Here is a 23542-nt window from a genome sequence, read left to right on the forward strand (position 1 = left end):
CAAGCTGGCTGTTCCTTTCTGAACAATACTGCTTCAGCCTTAAATAACAACAGGATCAATGGCTCTTGAGAACCAAACTGATGCATATTCTGCAGGAGAAACTCCTCCTGAAATTACCTTAAAATTTAAGTACTGGATTCTGTGGAAGTACAAGCCATCAAATGTTTAATCAGATTTAGACATTTGTGCTAAATATGCTTTTTAAATGGCTACTGCTCAAATCCTTTTGTTTTTTTCACCCTTTCTACCAAATTATTTAGTGCTTGTTCTGCTGGTATTCTTAGTCTATGTTCCCATTTTTTTCAGATTCGATACAGAACCAATGATGATTTTTCTTGTTAAATCAGTCAGATGCCATTCCTAGAGTGGGTCAGTGAAATGAATGTCTGAATTCAGCTAAACCCAGATTTTGTCTCTTCAAATGCCAAGTGCTCAGAGGTTCCTTTTAACTCGAGTTCCACTTGAAGTCTAGTGAAGCTGCTAAGCACATAAACCCATGCATTTTTGAAAATTCTGAGGTGAATATACATTTCAGCTGTTGCATACATAAAACAAGGTCTCACAATTCTCTAGCAACTCTGTAAGGATTGAAAAATCTGTGACTATTGATACCTTGAAGGACAAGCTTGTATAAAATGTTAGGTCTGTGAATGGTTATGTAGCTGCAGTGCCCAGAACTGCAGACACAGCTTGACCCAACAGGTCTTGTTCCCAGCGTTGCTGCCTAAAAAGTTCTTGTTGGTGCTGCTCCTTATGAGATTTTTATGAGAATGTAAGGAGAAGACATGCATTTGAATTAGCATGAGAAAAAGTGCAGCTGCTATTTCACCCTATTTTTTAATCCAGATAATTCTCATTAAATAAACTGTAGAGGAAAAGGCAAAAGCACCATATTGCTTTTCAAAGTGCTAGTTTATTTTTTTCCCAAATAAATGTTGCTGGTGATGACAGACACGAGAGATTTCCCATGGATCCAGGCCTGGAGAAGGTTTTTAATGAGCGAGGCGGCTGCTTTCCCCATAGATTGCTGCGTGCAGGCTATGAACCCTGGCATGCTCTCTGGTTGGTGGGTCTAAGAGCTTATCTAGGCGCTTCCCATACTCTGAAGATGTCAGCACAGGAACAGTTCTTGCCATTTCCTGTCAAAACACAAAAGTTGCCTTAGAAGAAAATCATAAGGTGAATAAAAAACATGGCAGTTTTCTATTGCTAAACGTGCTGCGGCCAGGGGTAAAAGAACTGACACAACTGTACAGCATCTGCAATATGCATGTGTATTTGTTTAGCACCCTTACTGTTCTATCCCTGCTCTAGTTTTTTTATGTTACTTTTATCTTAGTAAAACATGAATGTGTCACTAGATGACAAGATGATAAGAGACAGAGCTGTGGACCGATAATTTTTTTACACAAACACATACACACGTGATTACCATGTGATTACTGGGTAACTAAATGCTTGAAAAGCACTGATTTTATTTTTATTTTTCTCGTGCACTGAGTTGCATGATTCTTTTGGAAAACAGGAGAGATTTGCGCCCCCCGTTACAGGAACACCTACCCTCCTTGCACAATTCAGTGAAAGCACAGCATGAAAAAAATCAAAGTCTGAAGAAAAACCCTGAGCAACCACTAGCCCATGCAAGCTTTTCCAGAAGGAAATAAAGCATACTACTTTATTTCTGCACAATGAAAGGTTTTACTAAAAATACTTATAGCTGTAAGATTACAGAAATATCTGCTTTGCCATGATGGAAAGTGGACTTGATGAAAAACAACCTGACCAAGAAAAGATTTTAAGCTTGTTCTTATTAAGCTGCACTTTAAGTGGCTGTGCAATCACTATCTGCAATCTGCAGTTCCTTCCTGCGTCAGAGCAACAGGGAGCTACGGAGTCAGAAAGGAAAGACAGGATTTGTTTGTTTTTCTTTCCCTAGCCAAAGGTCCCAGATTTATCAGGCTGCTTGTATATTTGCACACAGACCAACACAGTAAGCCTTGGTCTGCAATGTGTTTTTCTCGTCTTATAATAGACATAGTATCTAACAGGCAAATCAAAATGCAGATGCCACCATAGTTCAAGGGCAAGCAAATTACTACCTTGCTACAACAGACACAAGCGTGAGCGAATCAGCACCTATGTCCTGCAAGGATGCTGGTGGGAGCACAGATTGGTGGGATCTCATAGCAGGGCAGCCAGCTATGACACATTTCTAGCCTCATGGCCAGAACCTGAGGTTCCTGGAAAGATGCTGTAAACACTTTTTAAAAAACAAACAAACAAACAAACAAACAAACAAACTAACTAACTAACTAACTAACTAACTAACTAACTAACTAACTAACTAACCCACTCAATACAAAAGCTCATTTCAAAACAACTATTGATCTCCCAGTTCTCCTGCCCACCTTACTCCACCCTAATAAAACCTATTCAGTACACCAACTTTTAACCCCAGCAGAATGAAAATCAAGTCAAGAAGACTGGCAGGCAAAATTAAGATAATTTCCTCCCCTGCCCTAGTTGTGGATAAATGCTGAAAAATGAGAAACTAAAAAATCTTTGTACCATCAAGAAAGACTTTGCTAGAAATTCGGGGTTTACAGTGCTAATGACAGGCAGCAGTATGTAATTCCAACAGTTTGTGTTCCTTTTAAATAAATAAGTTTATTTAAAATCAGTTTTCAGCATCCTTGGTAGCACAGTGCTGACTGTGCACACTGGCATTTCATCTCTGTGGGTTTGGCATTCAGTGGGTTTCAGATTTTCCAACAGTTGGCTGGGAAGCATCCTGCTGCCCGCCCTCGCAGTGTGTAATTCTAGCACTGTTAGCACTTGCAATCAGCAATGGCAGCCCTGAGCACACACTCCACTGCAGTCACTCAGCTGCATGTAGCTAAACTGAGTATCTGTCACTGTACTCTTGAATCCCCTGGATGCAGCCCAGGAAATAAGGGGCTTACTTGCAGTGGTTTGCTTTTTTCTAGCTCAGGTAAAGCAGTGTGCTGTGGTGGGTACAGTCTGTGTTCAGTGTTGAACTAGAAAGATGTCAATTGTATTTCTATTTATTATATTTTATAATTTAGTTATTATTACGTAAAACCTGAGAGGGCCACTGTGATAAAAATGAGTTGAGTATGTGATCTGCACTTAGTTATGGTTACAGTGTTGGGTGCCATGACATGCAGGAGGATCATGTTGTAGTATTAAATAATTGTGGGTTTGATGTGTATCCATGCTAATTAAAGGGCTGGATTAAGGGACACCTGTTTGGACAGTCCCTTGTGTGCACTGCCCAGCACAGCTGGTATGAATTCTGGCCCATATAAGTTTGGTCTAGGAAGAAAGCCAATAGGAAAGTGAGTTTTGTTGATACAAGAGCTCAGTAAAAAGCTGTGACTTTATATTGATGAACTTTCTACACAAATTTCCCACTTGAAAAATACGCTTGGTACTAGGGGAGGGAGGTTGTCTTTGTTTTGTTTAAATAAAAAGTTTAATTTCTAATTGGAGTAGTCATTTACACAGATACACAGATTTGCAGTTGAGTTATTAGGCATGAGCAGGTGATGCTAATGGGCACTCCTGGGATTCCTTTGGGAGCATCTAATGCTTCCTGCACTGTCTGATAGAGTTGAAGGGCATTATGGCTACACACTTGCACAGAAATGTCTGGCATATATAGCTGCTAGTAAGACGAATCCCAAGCAGTGGGCTTTGTCAGAAAAAAAACCCCATTTTACTGCACAGAAATTAGAGCAATTTGAACTCCTGTGTCATTTTTCCTTCTTCCTTCTCCATAACCATCAAAGCAGGCAGCCATCCCTACATCCCTAGCCTACCCATCACTCTAATATCCCATGAACTCATTGGGATTTTGAGGTCGTTATTACACAGTGGTTACACTTCATTTGGTTTATGACAGCCTCTGCCTCTGTGTGCAGTTTTGTGTGTGTATGCATAAATATAACCATATACACAGAGTCAGTTGTATGTATGTCTATTATTCAGATGCTGCATGCAAAAATACATCCACATACATTTATCATATATATTATAGTATTTCTGTTCCCAAGGGAGTATTTATCTATCAGGCTGCACATCAAACCCAGATTCCGCTGGCCTCAAATACTTGCCCATCCTTTCCCAGCATGCCCATGTGTTCTGACTGACCACACCTTTGCACTAGCTCCCTTTGAATTTCCTTTCTGCAGGGCCATCTGGTGTAGGTTTTCCTTACAAACTCACCAGCTTCAGACACTTGGGCTTTCACAGAAAATGCTGGCGTAGAGAGGGGGGGTGTCAGAGGACAGCAGTGAAGTCATGGCCTCTGAATCCAGCCCTCTTAGGGAAAAGAGTTTTTAAGCACCACAGAAATAACTGCAGAACCACCTGAAGTACAACTCTTGAGGAGCACAGATGGTTCAGAGTACACCCTGCACTCTGCAAGAGAGGATTTGCCTCTTCCCCCTAGCTTTAACTTGCATATGTCTTGTCACCTGGAAATCTTCAGGATATGAAAGAGCAAGAGCTAATTTGGGTGTCTTCATGGGATAATGCTTTCTCCTAAACCTGCAGGCTGAGATCCTCCTTCCAATTCCTTTCTTACAATATGGGCTACATTATAAAGGGTTAAACAATGCCTAGAGCCTCCAGTCATGTCAAAAAGTACAAAACATCTTAAGCAAAGATAATTATGAATTTACCAAAGAGTTACCTCCTCATTAATTTTAAGGCCACGAGCCTTTGCATGTTTTCTGTCACATCGTGGAAGATATTGGTCGTAATCGTCTGGCATTCCAAAAGCAGCATCATAGGTGAAAAAATCTCCTGTCTTGAGAAAAGGGGAAAATGGCTAATTCACATAATTGCTTTACTTTACAGATTACAGAATACATGTAGTTAAATCAATATCTAAATAGTGCATATATTGCATTAGATGATGACAACTGTAATATTACTGAACTCAATAGGAAGTTTGGGCCAGTCCTTTTGAATAGTTTGCAAAATTACCTAATGGCATGTGGTATCATTTAGTAACTTTGTTCAGCTCTGATATATCCCCTGTGCCAATTTACTTCTTTCCCCTCCGCCCTTGTAATCTGTTGCAATGTTGGAAATTGATCTGATCTGTTTTAATTTTCTGCACTTAATATTATCCTTCCTAAATTCGTGTATTTGCCAAATGATCTGGCACAAGTATGTAAAAGCAAACCAGGAACTTTCAAACGGACAAAGGTACCCTGCACTGTAAACATAATTTAATTTCTGATTAGAGCAGAATTGAGAAATGTGCTACAGAGGTAATCCTGTGATCCAGTGGTATGCATGACACACATATGTCAGACATTAAAATAAAGCACACTCCAAGCCATAATATTGTTGTTTAACTGCTTCCAAATAGCAACATAAAAGATCTGCTCTTCTAACAAAGGCATTTGTGAAAACCAGTCAACAAGTTTTCATAAATGAAATCAAAGCAATTTCAAAAACTAAAAAAACTTTTCAATGAAAAAAAAAAAAAAAAAAACAAAAAGAAAATCCCCTACTGAAATATGCTGCCTGTTGTAACTGAACTTCATTAAGGGTTGATATTCTGTTAAAAATATCAATCATCATTGGCTTTGAGCATGGCTGACTAAAAGAATGGTGCATTTTGTTTGGCCCTTTTTTGTCCTCTAATTTTACAGTGTGTCCAATTTAACCTTTTAAAATCTCATGTACTTTGAGATTTTCAAATTACAGTGGTATTCTCCAAATATAGTCAAGTCATGGCAGGTCAAGAAGGTTATCATAGTTCCCTTAGAATGAAACCATAGTTAAGAGCACTAGTGAGACACTGCTGTAATTTCAGGCTTTGTTTGTAAATGTATCTCCAATACTTGGTTCTGCCTAGAGCAGAGATTATTTTGTATTTAACCTATCTACCCCTTCACTACTCAGAAACCATTGAGCTTCAAAGGATTTCAGGCATGTTCAAGAGCACCCTGCAATGATTTTTCATCTTCATGATTATTTCCATGCTTCCTTGCTTCTCCTTTCCTCCCCACACAACCAGTTTCATTCAGTGAGCATTTAATTTGTACTCACCACCAGAAATGTTGTTTGCTCTTTGCTGGTATTCATGTGGCATTATTTGTTACTTGTTTCAGAGTAAGAAAGAGTAAGTGTCATCTGTTGCTCGTGTCAGAGCAGAGAATTCTTCCTTTCTGGAACTTGCAGTCAGCCAACTTATTATATCAAAAACTAGCTCTGTCCCAGGTATCTGTTTAAGATTTTCTGCCAGATTTGTAGAGACAACACTTCTTTGCTCAATAAACTGATAACTTTCTGCTGCTGTTTCTCTTTGCTGTAAATGATAACTTGGTTGGCCTGGGTGGTGGTGGTGGTGGCAGCAAGCTGTTTCTTAAACCCATCAGAGCAAGTGAGTCACACAGAGCTGATGATAAATGTGCACTCAGGGTAGGCATCCTCTGTGTACTGCTGCTAAAGCTAAATGCTTTGCAAGCATTCATTAGTATTCCAGACACACATAAAATAGGTAATAGCTTTCTCCACATCTCAGAAGAGGAAACACCAGGCACACTGGCTACAGTAACTTATGTAAAGCAATCCAGGGAGCAACTGGCAACCAAGGGATTAAAAGGCAGGAATTTCTGGCTTCTGGCCATGCAATGAGCCCATCTTCTTCCTATTTCTCTCTGCTTCAGTCTCTCATACATGGTTGGTTTCAGGTATTTAAAAGGAATGAGATTCTTTTGCTCTATAAATAAAAATATTCAAATTATCTGATTCCTAAATTTTGCAGAAGAATGAGTTGAATCTGCTTCCTCCCCTATGGCCAACGCCTGGGCTGTGAAGAAACCTATTAAACAGCTGTCATCACTTTTTGTTTCCATGCCACTGGAGCAGATTTTTTCACAAACCAGGCTGTTGTGAGTGTGAAAGCAGACTAGGAAAGCTCTGCCATAGGGCTGCTAATTCTATGCAGGCTTGTGAGCTCCACCAGCTCCAAGAACACCATGCCAGCCCTCTGACCTGCCCTTACCTTCCCTCTTGTTGTGCTCTCCCTTCTGTTTCGTGAAGGATGGCACCAATTGTGCCTGCTCACCTTTGGGTCAGATCACCCTGCCAAGGCAATGCTGGAATCAACACAAAAGAGTCACAAGAGAAATCTTCTTGTCTTCTAGCAGGGCCACCTGGTCAATGCAGGAAATTTGCTGTTCATTCACTACCCAGCACAGTGCTCTGGTCTGTACTCTGCCCACATCCCAGGGACACAGGACGTGCCAGCTCCCACAAACCACCAGTGAGTGCTGCCCAGTGCTTGGTGCATTCAACAGCTTGTCATTTGCATGAGGAGAGGACTCATGGGTTGTGTTTATTGTTATAAACTGCCATAGCATTGCTATGTTACATTGACATAATAGGCATTTCAGAACTTTTTTATACTTTTTTTTTTTTTTTTTGAGAAAAAAGCCGGTTAACTTCAATGTCTCATATGACACTTCATAGAAAAGTTCACCACCCAGGAACTGTAGCTCAGCTGAGGCAGAATGTGTAAGATTGTTCTCATTTCTGATTTTAAATATGAGGACAGAATGAGAAGCAATGCAGCAGAGTGAGGAGTGAAGCTCCCTGCCAGCACACTTGAGTTACCACACATTGAGTGGCAGTGTACCACCTTCAGAAGCATTCAGTTACAGAGGCATATATTATGTCTCTGTAACATACATATGTTACTGTTTTGAGTAGCTCTGGTGATTTTATTAAAGCTGATCATGCAGAAAATTCATGCAATGCACATGGAAAATCTTTTCCTTCAAATGAGAACGGAGAAGTTTCTTATTAAAGTATTCCCAAGAGTGTGTGTTACAACAAAATCCACCAGTGCTGCATCAAACCCTAGTGACAGATGATACCTTTCCTAGTGTTCCTCCTAAAAATGCCTCACATTTCATTGATACCAAGTGGCCTATTCATCCTCAATCCTTGGGAAGTAATGTCTCTGCCTTTTCTTGCTATCCAGTCAAAGACCTTACCCTCATTTGTCATCCACAACTAGCAAACACACTTTGCAAAGGCCTCTGATGGTGACTCATTATTTTGGCATTAGATAGCGTAGTAATAGAGATTTATGTCCCACATTTCTGTATCACAAAAAAATTTTTCACTGTGATTGTGGTGAGGAACTAGAACAGGTTGCCCAGAGAAGCTGTGGATGCCTTACCCCTGGAGGTGTTCAAGGCCAGGCTGGATTGGACCTGGTCTAGTGGAAGGCATCCCTGCCCATGGCAGGGGGTTGGAACTGGATGACCTTTAAGATCCCTTCCAACTCAAACCATTCCATGATGCTATGACAATTTTTGGCACCTGTCTGACCAGGTCGCTCATGGTGAGGACGGAGCTCTGCACCAGGTCCAAGCAGAGGGTCTACACTGCTCAGAGACCCACGGTGAAAGCTTGTCCCTGCGCTGCTCCCCGTCTATCCCGGCTCGCTCCATTCACCCCCTCACCTTGTGCGGCCGGTTGAAATAGCTGAGCTCCGCAGGCCCTTCCCGTTTGGGCGGGACGAAGCTGAAGGCGGAGAAGGAAGCGAGGGCAGGCCGCCTCCTCCCCGGCGCGTTGCCGAGCGCCTCCTGCGCCAAGCGCGTCCCGCTGGCGGCCATGCTGCCCCGCCGCCGTTACCCGGCAGCGCCCTGGGCGCCGCCCGGCCCGGGCAGCACGGCCGGAACCGCCCCGGGGCTCGGGGACTCCCGCAGGGCTCTGTCAAACATGAAGTGTGGGTTTCTGGACACCCGATAGCGGAGTTTTGGTCTCAGTCTTGTGCAGCGACTCCAGCTCCCTGGTCCTTTGTGTCCTTGGAAGCTGGGGATGAATGTTAAAGCAAAGCGTAGCCGAAGGGTACTGTCTTTTTTTTTTTGCTGTGACAGCTTGCACTAGCCCCCAAATCCCCCTCCAGGTGGGCAAGTTGAATAAAACCACACCACAGCATGGAATTCCCGCCAAAATAAGGAACTAGTGTCGTGAGGACCTTGGACTTCTCCCTTGGGATAGTAGCTCACCTACTCGGGCACAGGCTTTTACACGCTTCTTGGGCTCTGTTAGGCTTGATGCTGTGACCACTGCTCTGGGGAGCCTGTGCCAGTGCCCAAACACCCTCTGGGTGAAGAACCTTTGTATAATATCCAGCCTAAACCTCCCCAGACTCAGCTTTAGGCCCTTCCCTTAGGTGCTGTCGCTGGTCACCACAGAGAAGAGATCAGTGCCTGTCCCTCCTCTCCCCCTCATAAGGAAGCTGTAACTGCAGTGATATCTCCCTTCAGTCTCCTCCAGGCTGAACAGACCAAGTGACCTCAGATGCTCCTCATATGACTTCCCCTCCAGACCCTTCACCATCTTTGTTGTCATCCTTTGGATGCTCTGTAACAGCTTTATGTCCTTCTGAAATTGTGGCACCCAAACCTGCCCCCAGCACTCGAGGTGAGGCTGCCCCAGCTCAGAGCAGAGCAGGACAATCCCCTCCCTTGCCTGGCTCTGATGCTGGGCCTGATGCCCTCCAGGACAGGGTTGGTCCTCCTGGCTGCCAGGGCACTGCTGACTCATGTTCACCTTAACATCCACCAGGACCCCCCAGGTCCCTTTCCATGGCACTGCTTTCCAGCGTCTCATTCCTTGAGTTGTACATACATCCAGAGTTGACCCATCCCATGTGCAGAATCCAGCATAGAATGCTCAGCCATTTCAGGCAATGCAATTCAAAAATTCTCTCATATACTTACTTGTGTTGGGAACACTGAAAATAGGTCTTCTGAGTATAAATCTCAGGCTGATTGTAAAACTGCTCTGCCCTAGTAGCACCTGGCTCCTAGTTTTGATGTTCACCCCATGGTTATCCTGGTTTAATACATATATGTAACTATGCCCATGCTGCTTCTTCTGTGGTCCTTAGGGATCTGTGAGTGGCTTGGTTTAGTTTACCTTTGTTGTCTGTAACCACAGGTGTAGAGCTACAGTCCCATAGGCACAGCATTACTGTTATTAATGCTACCAGTAGCTTTTGGTAAGCACTTTCACCATAGCACTCTCCCAGGCATCTTGAATTTTACCAAACATCCAAAATTTATTTTAAATCCCCCAACTTTCAGAGTACTAGAAATCTTCACAAGTGATTGTTTCAGGCATCTTGGAGCCAGGCAATATTTCAGGCCTACAAAAGTATTGTCCCTGTGTAGCTGCCACTCTCCCTCTATAAATCTACTGAATTACACAGACTCCAGCTTCTTTGCAAGTGTAGCATGGAGGCTTTATAATCTGCAGACTGGTGTGGGTGGTTTTTTTTAATCATTAGTGACAATTTCCATCTGCTTATCTAATAATGTCCCTCTACCAATTAAGATCTTTCTGTAGCATGGGCCAAATTAGCACAGTGCAAGCGAGCAGTGGAATTGAAAATCCAACAGCTGCCTTGCATCAGCTTCCTAAGCAGAGACCTGCTTGCCACTGTGCAAGTGCTTTTCTGTAGTTTAGTCCGAGCACAGAGAGATAGCAAGCCCATTTATAAAAAGCAACTCAGCTGAAACTGCAGCTATAAATAGAGCCACAAGAAACTGTTCACCAGAGATACCAACTAAGCTAGGCAAGAGCTCTGAAGTCAGATATTAAACATTTCTCTCCTGTTTTCTTTCTACTGTTCTCCTGTAGCTCCATTTTATTAACATTGAATTGATGGAATTAAATTGAATTACAGCATCTGGATGCAATACAAATTGTCACAAATACTGCTAAGATTTGCCATACCACCACTCCCCCCATTCAAAACAATTTAAAAAAATGCTTTTTACTTAATTTTTCCTTCCCAGTGAAGGTATAAATCCTTTTAAAATAATTTGAAACTTACAAAGGCTTTTCTTCCTGGTCACCTTTTGCAGACTCCCCAAAAGCAGGATGTGAATGCCCAGGGAGGTTTGTCCCAGTTGCCACCAGACTTTATTAATATGCTAGTGTTAAGTGTATGTTCATGTTATAAAATAGCATGGAAGGTCAGTGTGTTTCCTTAATAACTTCAATATGAACATGTAAACAATGGAGCAATTTTAGTCTATATGGTGAAAACTATGCATTCAAATACAGCTGAGCTAAGAGACCCAAGTGTTAAAAGTTGCTTTAAATTTGGTGTCTTGGATGAGAAGTTCAATTGCTGCCCTTTTGGAGAGTAGTAATACCCCCTCAGGTTCCACTGCTAAGGTGTCTGAGTTTTGAACATATTGGTATGTACTTTTATAGCCATAGTGTGTCTCAAAGGCAGGGTCACTGTTCTGAAATGTCCAACTGTTTTGCAGAAAAAAATTCCTAAAAGGAATATGAAGCAAATAATAATGGAGACAGGGAAAGGAGACACAAAAGAGACAATGGGGAAGGGAGACAGGATGGACACAAGAGGACAGGTGACATATAACTGGACAGGGCATTGATACACAGAAAAACAGTAGCTGTTTTCTTACTACAAACTGAGGTACTTGTTTTAGCCTTTTGTCACTTAGAGCTGAGATGACATCCTGCTGTCAAATTAAGGCTTAGCAAGTCCTCTCCTGTCCTAGCTCTTTGACCTCCACATGTATCAGTTTGCCATATGGCCCTGACCTTCAGCTGAGCCATGAAGGGGAGACAGTCTTTGCCAAATATGTTCCATTCAATGGCCCTTGAAAGAGGCTGAAACAAAAATAGGTCAGAACTTGTCCCCTTTCTACTACCATAGCTTTGGGTCAAGCCAGTTTCACAGAAGTGCTTGTTTCTTCTGGATCCTAATTACTGACTGAATGCCCACCTCAAATGGGAAGGCTCTTCAGGAGCATTGCATCCATCCCACAGGAGACAGTTCTCCAAGAACAACTCCTATATGAATCCTCCTCACAGTCTGTAGTCTGTCATGAATGCTTCAGCATGGGTCCCTTTCTTGGGGTGCAGTCCTCCTGGAACAGGCTGCTCCAGTGTGGGTTCCCCATGGGGTCACAGGCCCTGTCAGCAAACCTGCTATAGCACTGGCTCCTCTCTCCAAGGGCTCACAGGTCCTGTCAGGAGCCTCTTCCAGCACAGCTTTCCCACAGGGTCACAGCCTCTTTGGGGCATCCACCTGGTCCAGTGTGGGATTGTCTGTGGGCAGCAGGTGGATCTCTGCTCCACCATGGATCTCCAAGGGCTGCAGGGACACAGCTGCTTGGTGATGGTTTGCACCACAGGCTGCAGGGGAATCTCTGCTCCATAGCCAGGAACATCTCCTTCCTTGCTGCCCCTGTATTTCCAGAAATGCTTCCTCTCTTCAGCTGCTGGTTCTGCTGCATTTTTTATCTCTTCTTAAATGTGTTATTCCAGAGCTGTTGTTGATGGGCTCAATTTGGCCAGTGGTGGGTTAGTCTTGGAGTTGTCTGGCATTGGGTCTGTTGGACATGGGGGAAGTTTCTGGCAGCTTCTCACGGAGACCACCCCTGTAGCCCTGTTCTCTTCTCTTTGCTACCAAAACCTTGCGACACACGCCAGTATAGCTGGCTGATACATGCTGTAATTCAGATCAATATTCTGTTCAATAACTCTCTTGGTAAGTAAAGCAGTATATATTTTTATACATGAGGTGACATAATTTTCATAAAAATTACTATTTGTAATGCTTTTTTGGAATCAAACATGAAAAATTCTAGCTGAATCAAACATGAAAAATTCTAGCCCAGGAATATCAACCTTTAGAAATACTTCACATGCATTTTTTCCTGTCAAAACTGAGATTTTCATGAAGAGCATCTCAATGGCTACAAATAGATTTGAAAAAATTCTCCATCCAAAAGATTTCTAACAATTCTTGGCACAATCTTTGTTTTAAACAGGGCATCCTATAACAGAAAAGGGTTTATATCTTTATAGCTGTGAACATTAATAAAATGCCCTTGTCTTGCATTTTGACATGTCAAAAATTGCATTGATCTGAATAATTCCTGCTTCTAAATCTGAAAATGCTTAAAATTAATATGTACCAAGCTTTAGGTTGAACTAGTTATAATTGATTTATATACCACTTTTGACAAAGCCACACAAATCTGAATTACTTCAAAGAACAAAAAATTATCTCTTAGTTCCATATTTTATTTAAGGCATATACATCTCATTCTACATTTTTTCAGAATCACTCTGCTAATTTAGACAAAAAATGAAGAATAAAACAAAAAATCCCTAGATTTAAAATTGTTTGGGGTTCACAAACAATTTTAAAGACTTTGTAAAAAGTCTTGAAGGGTACTAACTACACCTAGAATCTGCTATCCAATAATTAAAAATTAGTGTATATTCATATATAATCACAACAAGAAGGAAAACTATGTATTAAAGTACAAGATAATAATATCTTTTAACAGTACATCTTCTGCTATATAAAGCTTCTTGAAAACATACTTTATTATTTATCCCAGTATGAGGTTCTAAAAACTAAACAGGGAAGATTTGCAACAGCTCTTCCCTCACATCACTTTAGAGACAAGCAGACTGAACTACCTGTGTCTCAGTGGGAAAACGGAGGATTTGTAGATATTTTACAAAATGGAGGAAGCATATACGAATATAAGAAAATGAAAAATACTTTTCATATGGCATAAATGTCTATTCATATAGCACTAATGTCTCTCTTTAGAAACAGCAGCTACATAGCAATAATTTACAGGTAACACAAACTATTTCCGTAGTTTAGAAAAATATCTGCAAGTCTAATCTTTCTTCCTGTCCTTTGGTAGCCCTCCATGAATTGGAGCAGAGCGCTGACTTTGAAAAAGAATTCCAGCAGGCTTACCAGGTGTTCCCGTTTGATTCTCTTTTTCCCAGACCACAGTGAATCACTCTTACATTGATCTTCTGGCTGCTGGCTCACAGTGTGAAATGCATTTGCATTGTACTTTTGGAAGTCCCACTCTGCGGTTCACTAAGGAGCTGTGAATTATGTCACCAACATGAAAGTTGCAGAACTTGACTCTTACTGTGATGTGGAATATGTGGAATGTCAAATACTGATTTACATCATTATCATAAAGTTTTTCAGGTTATGGGCTGATACATGAGTAGTGTTATATCCAGTTACTGAGGCTGAAATTGCTGCAGGAGGAGGAAATAAAATTCTTTTCTTAAGTGTAACTAGACAGCAGAAAAATAAGTCAATATAAACAGTAGATGTAAAATGCATTGGAAGACAAGAAGTATTTATTAAATACAAATAGCTTCTCAGCACTAGAAAGATAGTAATACTCAGCAACTGAAGGCTAGAAAGGATAGTATGCATTTTTCTTTGTCTGGGTAAAGATATGTGTATCTTTTGCCCACTTTCTTGTTCTTTAGCAGGATTTGGCTGCAAGAATCTAAATGCAGTTACAAAATGAGAGAAGAACACCAGTGAAATATGAATGCTTTGAACATGGGCATTTTCAACATGCTCTTGGAGGGAACAAACACACCTTTCTTTATACTTCATTGGACTAGTCAGCTCCCCAACATTCAGATGTTTTAACATTTCATAGCTTACAGAAATAATATTGTTTAACTTTTATAAAAATCACAGTAACAAGGCTATGGAGTTAGGTACAAGGTTTGTTAATGATGAGCAAGAATACAAATGAGAGCAAAATCCTGAATGCACAGGTTATACCTGAAAGCTGCACATATATATGACAATATAATAGAATCAATTTTACATAAGGGTTTTCATCCACAGTAGGAAATTATTGCGTTGACTTGTGGTAATACCACAGTGATTTAAAGGCCCAGAGTACATTCAAAGTCTAAGAAGGAGATCAATAATTTATTTCAATGTTCCTAGGACAAATTTATAGCAAGTGGTGAGGAGGGATTTAGGAGAAGTCTTATGTGACATAGCTAACTGACAGCTAGCCAATGACTGGGACACTGGGTTTGCAGCCATGTGAGCTATTTGGAAAGTCTTTCATTCCACTGGAAAACATTTATCTTAACTTATTAATTACAAGGAAGAAATCATAAAGACAACAAAAATATTTTTCATGAGATTTTAGTAGACTGAGCACCTGTCTTGAAAATTACCGTTTAAAAGTCTCCAGGACTGGAGGAGAAATTAGGTGTGTTTTGTCAAACATAACTGAAATAACTTACATTTTGCTTTTAGACTTACTTAAGGGGATCAAAATTCAGATTGTCTGTTTTACAGCAAATTAGGCACTTTGAAATCTACTGTCATTCCAGTTCACTAGTGGGCAGATGGCTGCTGTGAGTAAACTGTGCCACATTCAGTGAGACTGGACTGATGCCATGTATTTGTGACCCACAATTTTGAGAACTTAGAAAGGATACCATTGATATACAAATGTATATGTATGTTTCATGAATGAGCAGTACGAATACTTTTCGGATTTCAATAACATGCTAAGAGGTAACAGTGCATAAGCTGACTTCCATATTCATATGGTATCACTCAGAAAAAAATCTTGTAATTATATGGTATTTTGTAAAAAATATTATTTTCTTGTTAGGATGCTATGACTAAAATAACTGATTACAACAATGCAAAACTTAATTGTTACTGTCTGTGCTTCAAAGAAGCATAGATAATAAAATTACCTACTTTTACTGTCTTTCCCCGGGCTCATCTATAAAACTCTGCAAATGTGATACTTTTTAATTCAAAGGGATTTAAAATAATCTCCGATATCCACAAAATAGCATTTTACTCATACTCAAGTCCTAGTGAGTATAAATAAAATTATTAATTTAAATGATAAATAAGATTATTACTTTAAATATCCCACAAAATCCAGAATTGTGAAGGTTAGATGAAAGGCATGCAGGGGCAAAAAAGGTTGTCAAAGTTCAAAACAGAACTTTTTCTTCTCTTGAACAGCTTCTCCTTGTTACTGTTTAAGCACTGCGGGCCAGGTGTTAAGTAGCAGCACTGCTACTGTCTTCAGTATCCCCCACTTTGTGTTTATGGATTTGAAGTCAATCTTCTGTATCACCTAGGCAATGACTGCAAAGTGCCTAGGATGCCACCAATGACTGAAGACAGTAGAGGTGATTTAGTTTCTGAAAGGCAATAGCAAGTCTAGCAGATATTATTGACCAAGGCTGTTGAGACAGCTGGCCATAGCCCGCCTCAACATCTAACTACTGAATAAAAAGCAGTGGCAGCAGCAGAAAACACGCAGCTTTAGAGTGACAGAAGCCAAGGAAGGAAGCAAAACTAAGAGACAGCAACAGTAAGACAAAGTACATATAAACTTTTAATGAATTAACTTTACAAAAGACAATAGCTTCAAAACATTTGACACGTTTGTACAAAACTATTCCAGCATTTTTAGTTCTCTCTTCAGAAAGAATGCCAGCAAACCACCCAACGTGTCCCTGGCTATGAGATGCAACTGGTGATCACATCCAAATCATGTGTGGACAGAGTAAACTTATTTACAATACTGTATACTTTAATACCAGATTAGTGGATGCTATTGGGGAGCGACTGTATTTTCCAGAAAACACCATGCATCAGAAAATAGTATGCACCCCTAGCTTTATTGCCTTTTTTCCCCGCATTTGTCACTAACACTTCTCTTTAGTCCTTTCAGGATGCATTACCTCCTTTTGATTCCTATTCCTTCTTTTCTTATCCTTGAATAACAGTGCAAGTAGCAGTACAATCTTCCAGTCCTATAGCGTACATCACAACTGTCCTTGAACATAGAAATATCAAGGTGCAAAATGATGGCTCATGGGACTATTCTGCAGCCATATTAAAATAAGTGCCACATACCAGAAAATAGCACGCATGTTAAGGGCCAAAATGTAGTTAAAAAGTGCGTGATACTTTCCTGAAAATATGGTATTGATGACACATACAAGCATCTTCAAGATGCCACATTCCCTTGTGAAAGGGATCTTGTCATTTCTGTATGTACAAAGTATGTCTTCAATTCTCCTTTTCCTTTTACATTTATTATTCCTCTGCAGGTGCTCATGTACCCCAGTGTTTGCAGGACGTTGTTTGTCTCCTCTGTAACCTGCAACAATACAGTAATACAGCCAGTGTTGATAACAAAGCAGAGCAGAACCTTCTTCCAGAGTGTGAAGATAACATAATGTTCTCTTCATTTTTAAGGGGTTTGCTGTGATGCTCGTAAGGCCTTTAGGGGTCTCAGGTGAAGTTTTAACACCTAAGCATTCAAGCAGTCTGTTGCTGGATGCCCACTCTAATCATTTACATCAAGAATCAAATTTGGTGTAACCACATCTGTATCCAGGGTTGCCAGCAGAGAGCTTGTAGATAGATAAATGGAACTAGGGATAATATTCTTTCTCACATAGCACTCTCCTCATCTTCAAGACCTTATTTTCACTTGAGTAGACCCAAGCTTCCACCTCATTCTACAACTGCTAAGGACATGTACATGAAGTGATGGTAAGGAAATGGTTAGCATCACTTGTCAGAGCTGCTGTTGCCAGTTCTTCAGCCCATTCTCCCATTTTAGGTAAAAGCCCACTAGCACAAAATCAAGGCTTACCTGTATTTTATCTAAGACACCAGTGCTGTCCATCCTGCTGGCCACATTTACTGTATTGCCCCATATATCATATTGTGGTTTTTGAGCTCCAATTACTCCAGCTATTACAGGTCCATGGTTTATACCTGGAAAGCATCAGAACTTAACGTTAGCAATGAAGAGAAAGGCAACAAAGCCGATGAAGGCCCTGTATCACAAGTCCTATGAGGAGCCTGTGAGGGAGCTGGGGTCACTTAGCCTTGAGAAAAGGAGGCTCAGGGAAACCTTATTGCTCCCTACAGCTCTCTGAGAAGAGGCTGTAGGTAAGTGGGGGTTGGTCTCTTCTCCCAGGCAACCAATGACAGTGTAAGATGACAGTCTCAAGCTGTGCCAGGGGAGATTTAGGTGATCATTAGGAGGAATTGCTTCACATTCAAGTGTGACTAGACATTGAAATGGGCTTCCCAGGAAGGTGGTGGAGTTATTGTCCCCGGAGGTTTTAAAGAAAAGACTGGATGTGGCATTTGGTGCCATGGTCTAGTTGACATGGGGATGTTCAGTCATAGGTCAGACTTGATGATCTTAGAGGTCTTTTCAAACTTAACTGATTCTGTGATTCTGTGAAGATCCACCAAACAAGGACACAAAGTGCATCTGGCATAGAGCAAGTCAATGAACGCAGTATTTGCCCCTCACTGAATAGTGAGTATGGCAGCAAACATCATGGTTTTATTAACCATTTATGGCAGGAGAATGTTAGTTATAGAAATGTCAAATGTGAGTTCATCTAATTTTAGTTTTACAGCTCCCTCCCATCCTGAGTAACTTGCTATATTCAGCCACTGGCGCCCTTATAATAACCTGCTGCTGCCTTTATTATGTAGCATGGAACCACACTGTGGGTGAGCAGCAGCTTCTGAGAAAACAGATATACAAGCATTTCTTTAAATTTCTACTTGTAGTGAAAAGAGCCTCTCCTCTGCAATAGTTAAAGGCCCAATCAAGTTGCTTTTATAGTATTCTTTGCTTCTTAAATGTAGAATAAACTAAAGAGAATGAGCTGAAAGGATTTGAGGCCTTGTTCTGAAGGCTGTATTGACCACAGAATTGTCCTAAAGATCTGCAATATAAATATATGTATTCAAATACTTTGATTAAGTATGATGTAGAACAGAAGCTATAGTCCCTTGATAGACTCTGGGCATTTTTTATCTTGCAGTCAGTTTGTAACCTATATCATGTCTGTAAAGTAAATGAGTTTTACTTTGCTAGGAGGGAAAGAAACCAGGAGGTAAAATCCAAAGTACTATCGATAACCAGCATCAAAGGTACTATAATTGTACATACTGATGAGCAGGAAAGACAAGTTAGGCCTAGTGAGAAATAAACCCTGAACAAGTGAGTAATTTGGATTTATAAAATTATCTCAATGGATCTTAACCGATTTCTGTTACCTCCTTGACAGAAACCATCATTAGGGATATATCTGCGCAGTCAAATGAAAGTGTGATTGTAGGATGGAGCTGGATCTCAGAGCTGGCTCATCTGGTATGTAACAGGGCAGCACAGGCTAGCAACAACACTATCAGCCCACTTGGAAATCCTGGAAAATGTGACTGTAGAAGTTAAATTGGGAAAAGATGCAAACACTACAAGATAACAAATGGAACCTGATATATGTTACTGTACAAGCTGGCTTGATAAATAAGAAACCCAGCTCGGTTCCGCAAACCGAGCCCTGGGTTGATAGATAGGGAACTTCATCTATCACATTCCATCCTGGGCTGTGGACATCTCACTGGTCAGGAGCTGGGCTGTGGGAGGATCAGACCAGTGAGCTGTCTAAATCTGGGAGTCTTGAACTCCCTATATATAAGGAGGCTCTCAACAACAGAAGAGGCTGTTTGTCATATGGAGCTTGGAGGTGTGTGTGTTGTCCCTGTCTCCAACCACCAACCCCACAGAACATGTGAATTATTAAACATAATAGATATATATTTTTCTAGGTGCTCAGGGTTCAATGCACAACGAGACTTGGGCATTGCACCACTTTGCATTAACAACTTTGCCATGGATGGGTTTTCTCTACTTCATGACATACAACTTGTAGAAAACACTAGGGAACTAAGACTGGAATCCACAAAAGCCATCTGCTGGGTAGCCCAATCTGGTTAGCAGGGAATATTGAAGAGATGTGTGTAGCCATGGTCCAGAAGCTGGGGCAGTGCAGTAGGATTTTTCTACAAAATACAATGAGCAGGAAGGGACTTTTATTTTTTACCTCCTTCCTGAACCACTGCTGTTGATCACTTGAGAAATACCTCAGGGGCTCAGGAGTCACCTTCAGATGTCTCCTCCTTTGAGGAAACTTCTACCAGTGCCACCCAAGTATTGTGGGATATGCTGCTCTATGTCATTCCTGCTGGTGTTTCATCTTTTTTGCATGACACACATGAATGTTTTTGGGACATGGCTGGAAGACTAGTACTCTCACTACAGGGGGATGCTCTAACAGAGGGTGATATTATCTATCTCTTTCTCTCATATCCAAAGCAATATTTAATCATTCTATGAAATGCAACACTGTTCAGCAGGAATGACAGAGAATACCTCATTCTGAAGTGTCCTACAGCCTGGGCTCACGGCCCAGCCTCACCCAAAACCAGGAACCAAATTAAGTCACCTACAACACAGACAAATGTTCCAACTATGAAGTTATATGGAAAATAACACACCAGCCTCTGTTCTGAAAGAAAGTAATACATGTGCAAAACTTGCTGCAAAAGCATATCTGAGCCTTGTCTCATAAATCAAGCGTCTCAACTTGCAGAAGGGGAGGAATGCCTAAAATGTCATCTAGATCCTCCTCTTCCTTATCTGACAAGATCAGAGCAGTGTGTACTTCCTAAGTCACACTAGCATTTCAGGCACTCACAGAAGATTATGAAAGATGAGACCTCTAATGAGTTGCAAAAATTTCAGACTTCGATGCTGGCCGAGGGATGCTTTTAGAAAGGGCAGTTTGGGTAGAAATCCTTACAGTGGGGACTAGGTCAGAAGTAGTTAAAATCTTTCTGTGGCTATAATTATTATGGATATCAGAGGCTTTCATCATCAGATGTTGGGAAGTGGAGAAGTAGTGATGTGAAAATGAAGATCTCAGTATATTGCCTATGTTGCATTATGGTGGTACAAATACTACTTTGGGGCCTGTGTTTCTTTTTAGAGTTAAAACATTTTTTCGTTTCATGAAGCAAAGGAGTCTGAGTTCTCTGTAATCTTTAGAAAGATTAGTAAAAGTCCAAAGTTAAGCATTTTGTTTTGCTTCATGGTCCCCACTTGAAAGGACCCAGTACTGCTTTAAGCAGCTTGCAGATGTAGCCCTGGCACCCAACAGCTGCCTACCTGTACTGGAGCTGCTGGTATGTGCAATGTCAGCTATGGCCAGAACCATCAGGTTCTGTATCACTGTGAGAAGGAAGCATACTTCTGATTTGCTTTGTCATTTTTAGCAAGGAATACAAAACATACTGGCAAAGGAGTGCCCTAAGAAGCTCGTTTAGTCAGAAGACAGCCAGTTTTGCCAGTGGGTGGCACTGTGAAATAGACTTGAGAGGAACAGCCGAAAGGAAAAGCAAGCGGTTCAGTAAGGCAGGAGAAGAGGCAGGAGAATAACTGTTGGAAATCAAATACTTCTGACACATTTACAGAATTTATGGGTTTTCAATATTTGTTTACTGTTTTCATTTCACACTTTCCATGTTACATATTGCATTGTGAAACTGTTGTGTACTGCTATCAGGAAATAAACATTTTGGAACATACGGTTCTTGACCAGCTCTGAATTCATTTATCATTCTTTCTACTGCTTACTGCAGCTGTCTGTTTCTTTTTAAAAATACCAGGATGCACAAAAAAAAAAGCAATTAGAAACTGAAACATAAGGGATACTTCTTTCCAAGATAAATAACTAGTCATCTTTGCTCTTACCTGAATAACAAAGGCAAATACTCTCCCTTGTCTAACAGTTCAAAGGAAAGAGTGCATTTTTGTGTGCTTGCTTGAATTTAGTACATGTAAAATATTTCAGACTCCAGCCTCACTGACCCCTTATAGCTCCTGTCCTCTGAAAAAACATTTATATAGTTTTGCAAAGCCCAGTCTAGAGTTTTATTGTGTACTCTTTTGGTATTTGTAAACTTCCAAAAATGCACAGCTTATAACCTCTGCAATAATTTTTAAAGAGCTACCATAAAACCACTCAGAGCCATGTGAACAAATTTTTTCAACCATTCTTTAAATAGGAACACTGCACTTTTCCGAGTCTAGACTTGAAACACTCTAGGCGTTGATAGGCAATACCATGTAGGCTGTTTTTAAACAAGGTAAAGATGGTGCTGTTTACTATCATGGCCCTTTTGGTCAGTTCTGTTACTACTTTAATTCCCCCCCTTGTCCACGATGCTCTCCTAAGAATCGTATGATACTCACCTACTCGTAACTTGAAGTCATTGAATGAATGCTTGTTTATGACATCCAGTTTTGCCACCAAGGCAAATGCAAACTCCACCATGGTTCCTATGTGCATATACTGTCGCTCAGGTTCCTGAATTCAAAAGACAAGCAAACAGTGTGAAATCAGTCTTGTGAGCCTTGGTTGCTGCGAGAATACAACCAAAATACATTGAACACTTGAAGACACTTATGCCCTTAGGGATGTCCTCTGCAGGCAGATGCAGAGAAGTAATGTAGAAGGTGGTACCCTGCCCAGCATCAGTAAGATCAAACAATGGCCAAGACACAGAATGCATTTCACTTGTGTACAACCAGGCAGTCTAGTGGTGATAGATCCAAATCATGCCTAATCCAACATTTTGATTGTCAAGTGACTGATTAGCTGCTGTTTAATCCCACAGGCACTCAATATCTATGTGTGCCTATAATTTGTTAATTCATTTTCTTTAAGTGTCTGCTTCTGTTGTATTCCCTTTCATAATAAATAATGCTTGTGGACAGCTCTACAGAGATTATTTCCTCTCACTGTTGCACAGCTCAGCACCCTTATAAAATGCTTAAGATCCAGTGAAATTCACAATTCTAAAAATTCTTCCACTGATCTCATCTTACAGATAAGCAAGTACATTTGAGAACATTTAACAGACCTGAAAATTACTAAAATGCAAGAGGAAGAGGGCAACCCCACTCTGCACTTTTACTTACAGAGTTTATACAACTTACCAAGGCTGTAGATTTAATCTCTCCTCATACATAACAAAGCAACCTTATTTTAAGTGCTGTTTTGAGTCCTTTCAGCCTGAGGAGAAAATTGATTTTGGTGTCCCACACCCCAAGGTAGGATCCTGACAAGTGACTGATTTAATAATACATGGACTCATTGCTCTCTATGAGAAATTACTGAATCTTCCCTATTTCTTGATATAAAGGGACAGAAGAGATGGACAGATGACAACTTCAGAGATGATTCATGGAGTGCGTGCATCAGTCTAGGGTGGGACAGTAGTGGTGCTTGCTGGAGCAGCTGTTTAGATAAATGAAGCCTGTTTCCTTTGGAGTTCACTCCTAGCTAAAACAGATGGTTTCCTGTTCAGCTGATATATTCAGACCCCTTCCTTAGGCACTTAGTCTTCCTTGGATGCTTGTTTTAAGCTGGGGGTGGTTCCCAGCAGTATGTCTAGCAGTCAGTCACTGCCTCACTAGGTACTGCAGGATCTGTGCATCTTTGGGAATCTGGAATGAAGGCTGCTGAGTTTTGGTGGGTTTCTTTTGAGAATGTGAACTAAATCACCAAAGGAATGCTAAACTGTGGATCTCCTGATTGTGGAAATAACTCCTGTGATAAATTTCTTCCTCTGCATACACTAGTTTTAGTTGTGATTGAGAGCTCTCTATGTCTTCATATCTTCGGTCTGCAGCCCTGCATTTTCTTCATCTCCTTCACCTCCCTGCATTAAATGTCAGAGCTAATTTAAAATAATCCTTTGTCCTCAGGA

General features: G+C 40.9%; 3 protein-coding genes across 3 annotated transcripts in view; 1 reads left to right on the plus strand and 2 right to left on the minus strand.

The window, feature by feature from the left end:
- Positions 1-23542, plus strand: part of FASTKD3 (FAST kinase domains 3) — a 160708-nt gene that overhangs the window by 9686 nt on the left and 127480 nt on the right. The window lies entirely within an intron of this gene.
- CFAP90 (cilia and flagella associated protein 90) lies at positions 899-8669 on the minus strand. Its single transcript, XM_058042025.1, has 3 exons — positions 8517-8669; positions 4718-4834; positions 899-1139 (listed from the first exon to the last, which is right to left on the minus strand). Exons 1-3 carry the CDS (start codon positions 8667-8669, stop codon positions 993-995), a joined length of 417 nt encoding a protein of 138 aa, XP_057898008.1. The 3' UTR covers positions 899-992.
- ADCY2 (adenylate cyclase 2) overlaps positions 16263-23542 on the minus strand; it is a 203165-nt gene continuing 195885 nt past the window's right edge. Inside the window, exons 23-25 of the mRNA XM_058041991.1 lie at positions 22023-22137; positions 17553-17677; positions 16263-17051 (exon numbers count right to left, since the gene is read on the minus strand). Of these exons, the coding sequence (XP_057897974.1) occupies positions 16899-17051; positions 17553-17677; positions 22023-22137 (393 nt within the window). The 3' untranslated portion in view covers positions 16263-16898. The remainder of the gene's footprint in view (positions 17052-17552; positions 17678-22022; positions 22138-23542) is intronic.

Source organism: Melospiza georgiana, chromosome 1, assembly GCF_028018845.1.
Source record: "Melospiza georgiana isolate bMelGeo1 chromosome 1, bMelGeo1.pri, whole genome shotgun sequence".
Lineage (NCBI taxonomy): Eukaryota > Metazoa > Chordata > Aves > Passeriformes > Passerellidae > Melospiza > Melospiza georgiana.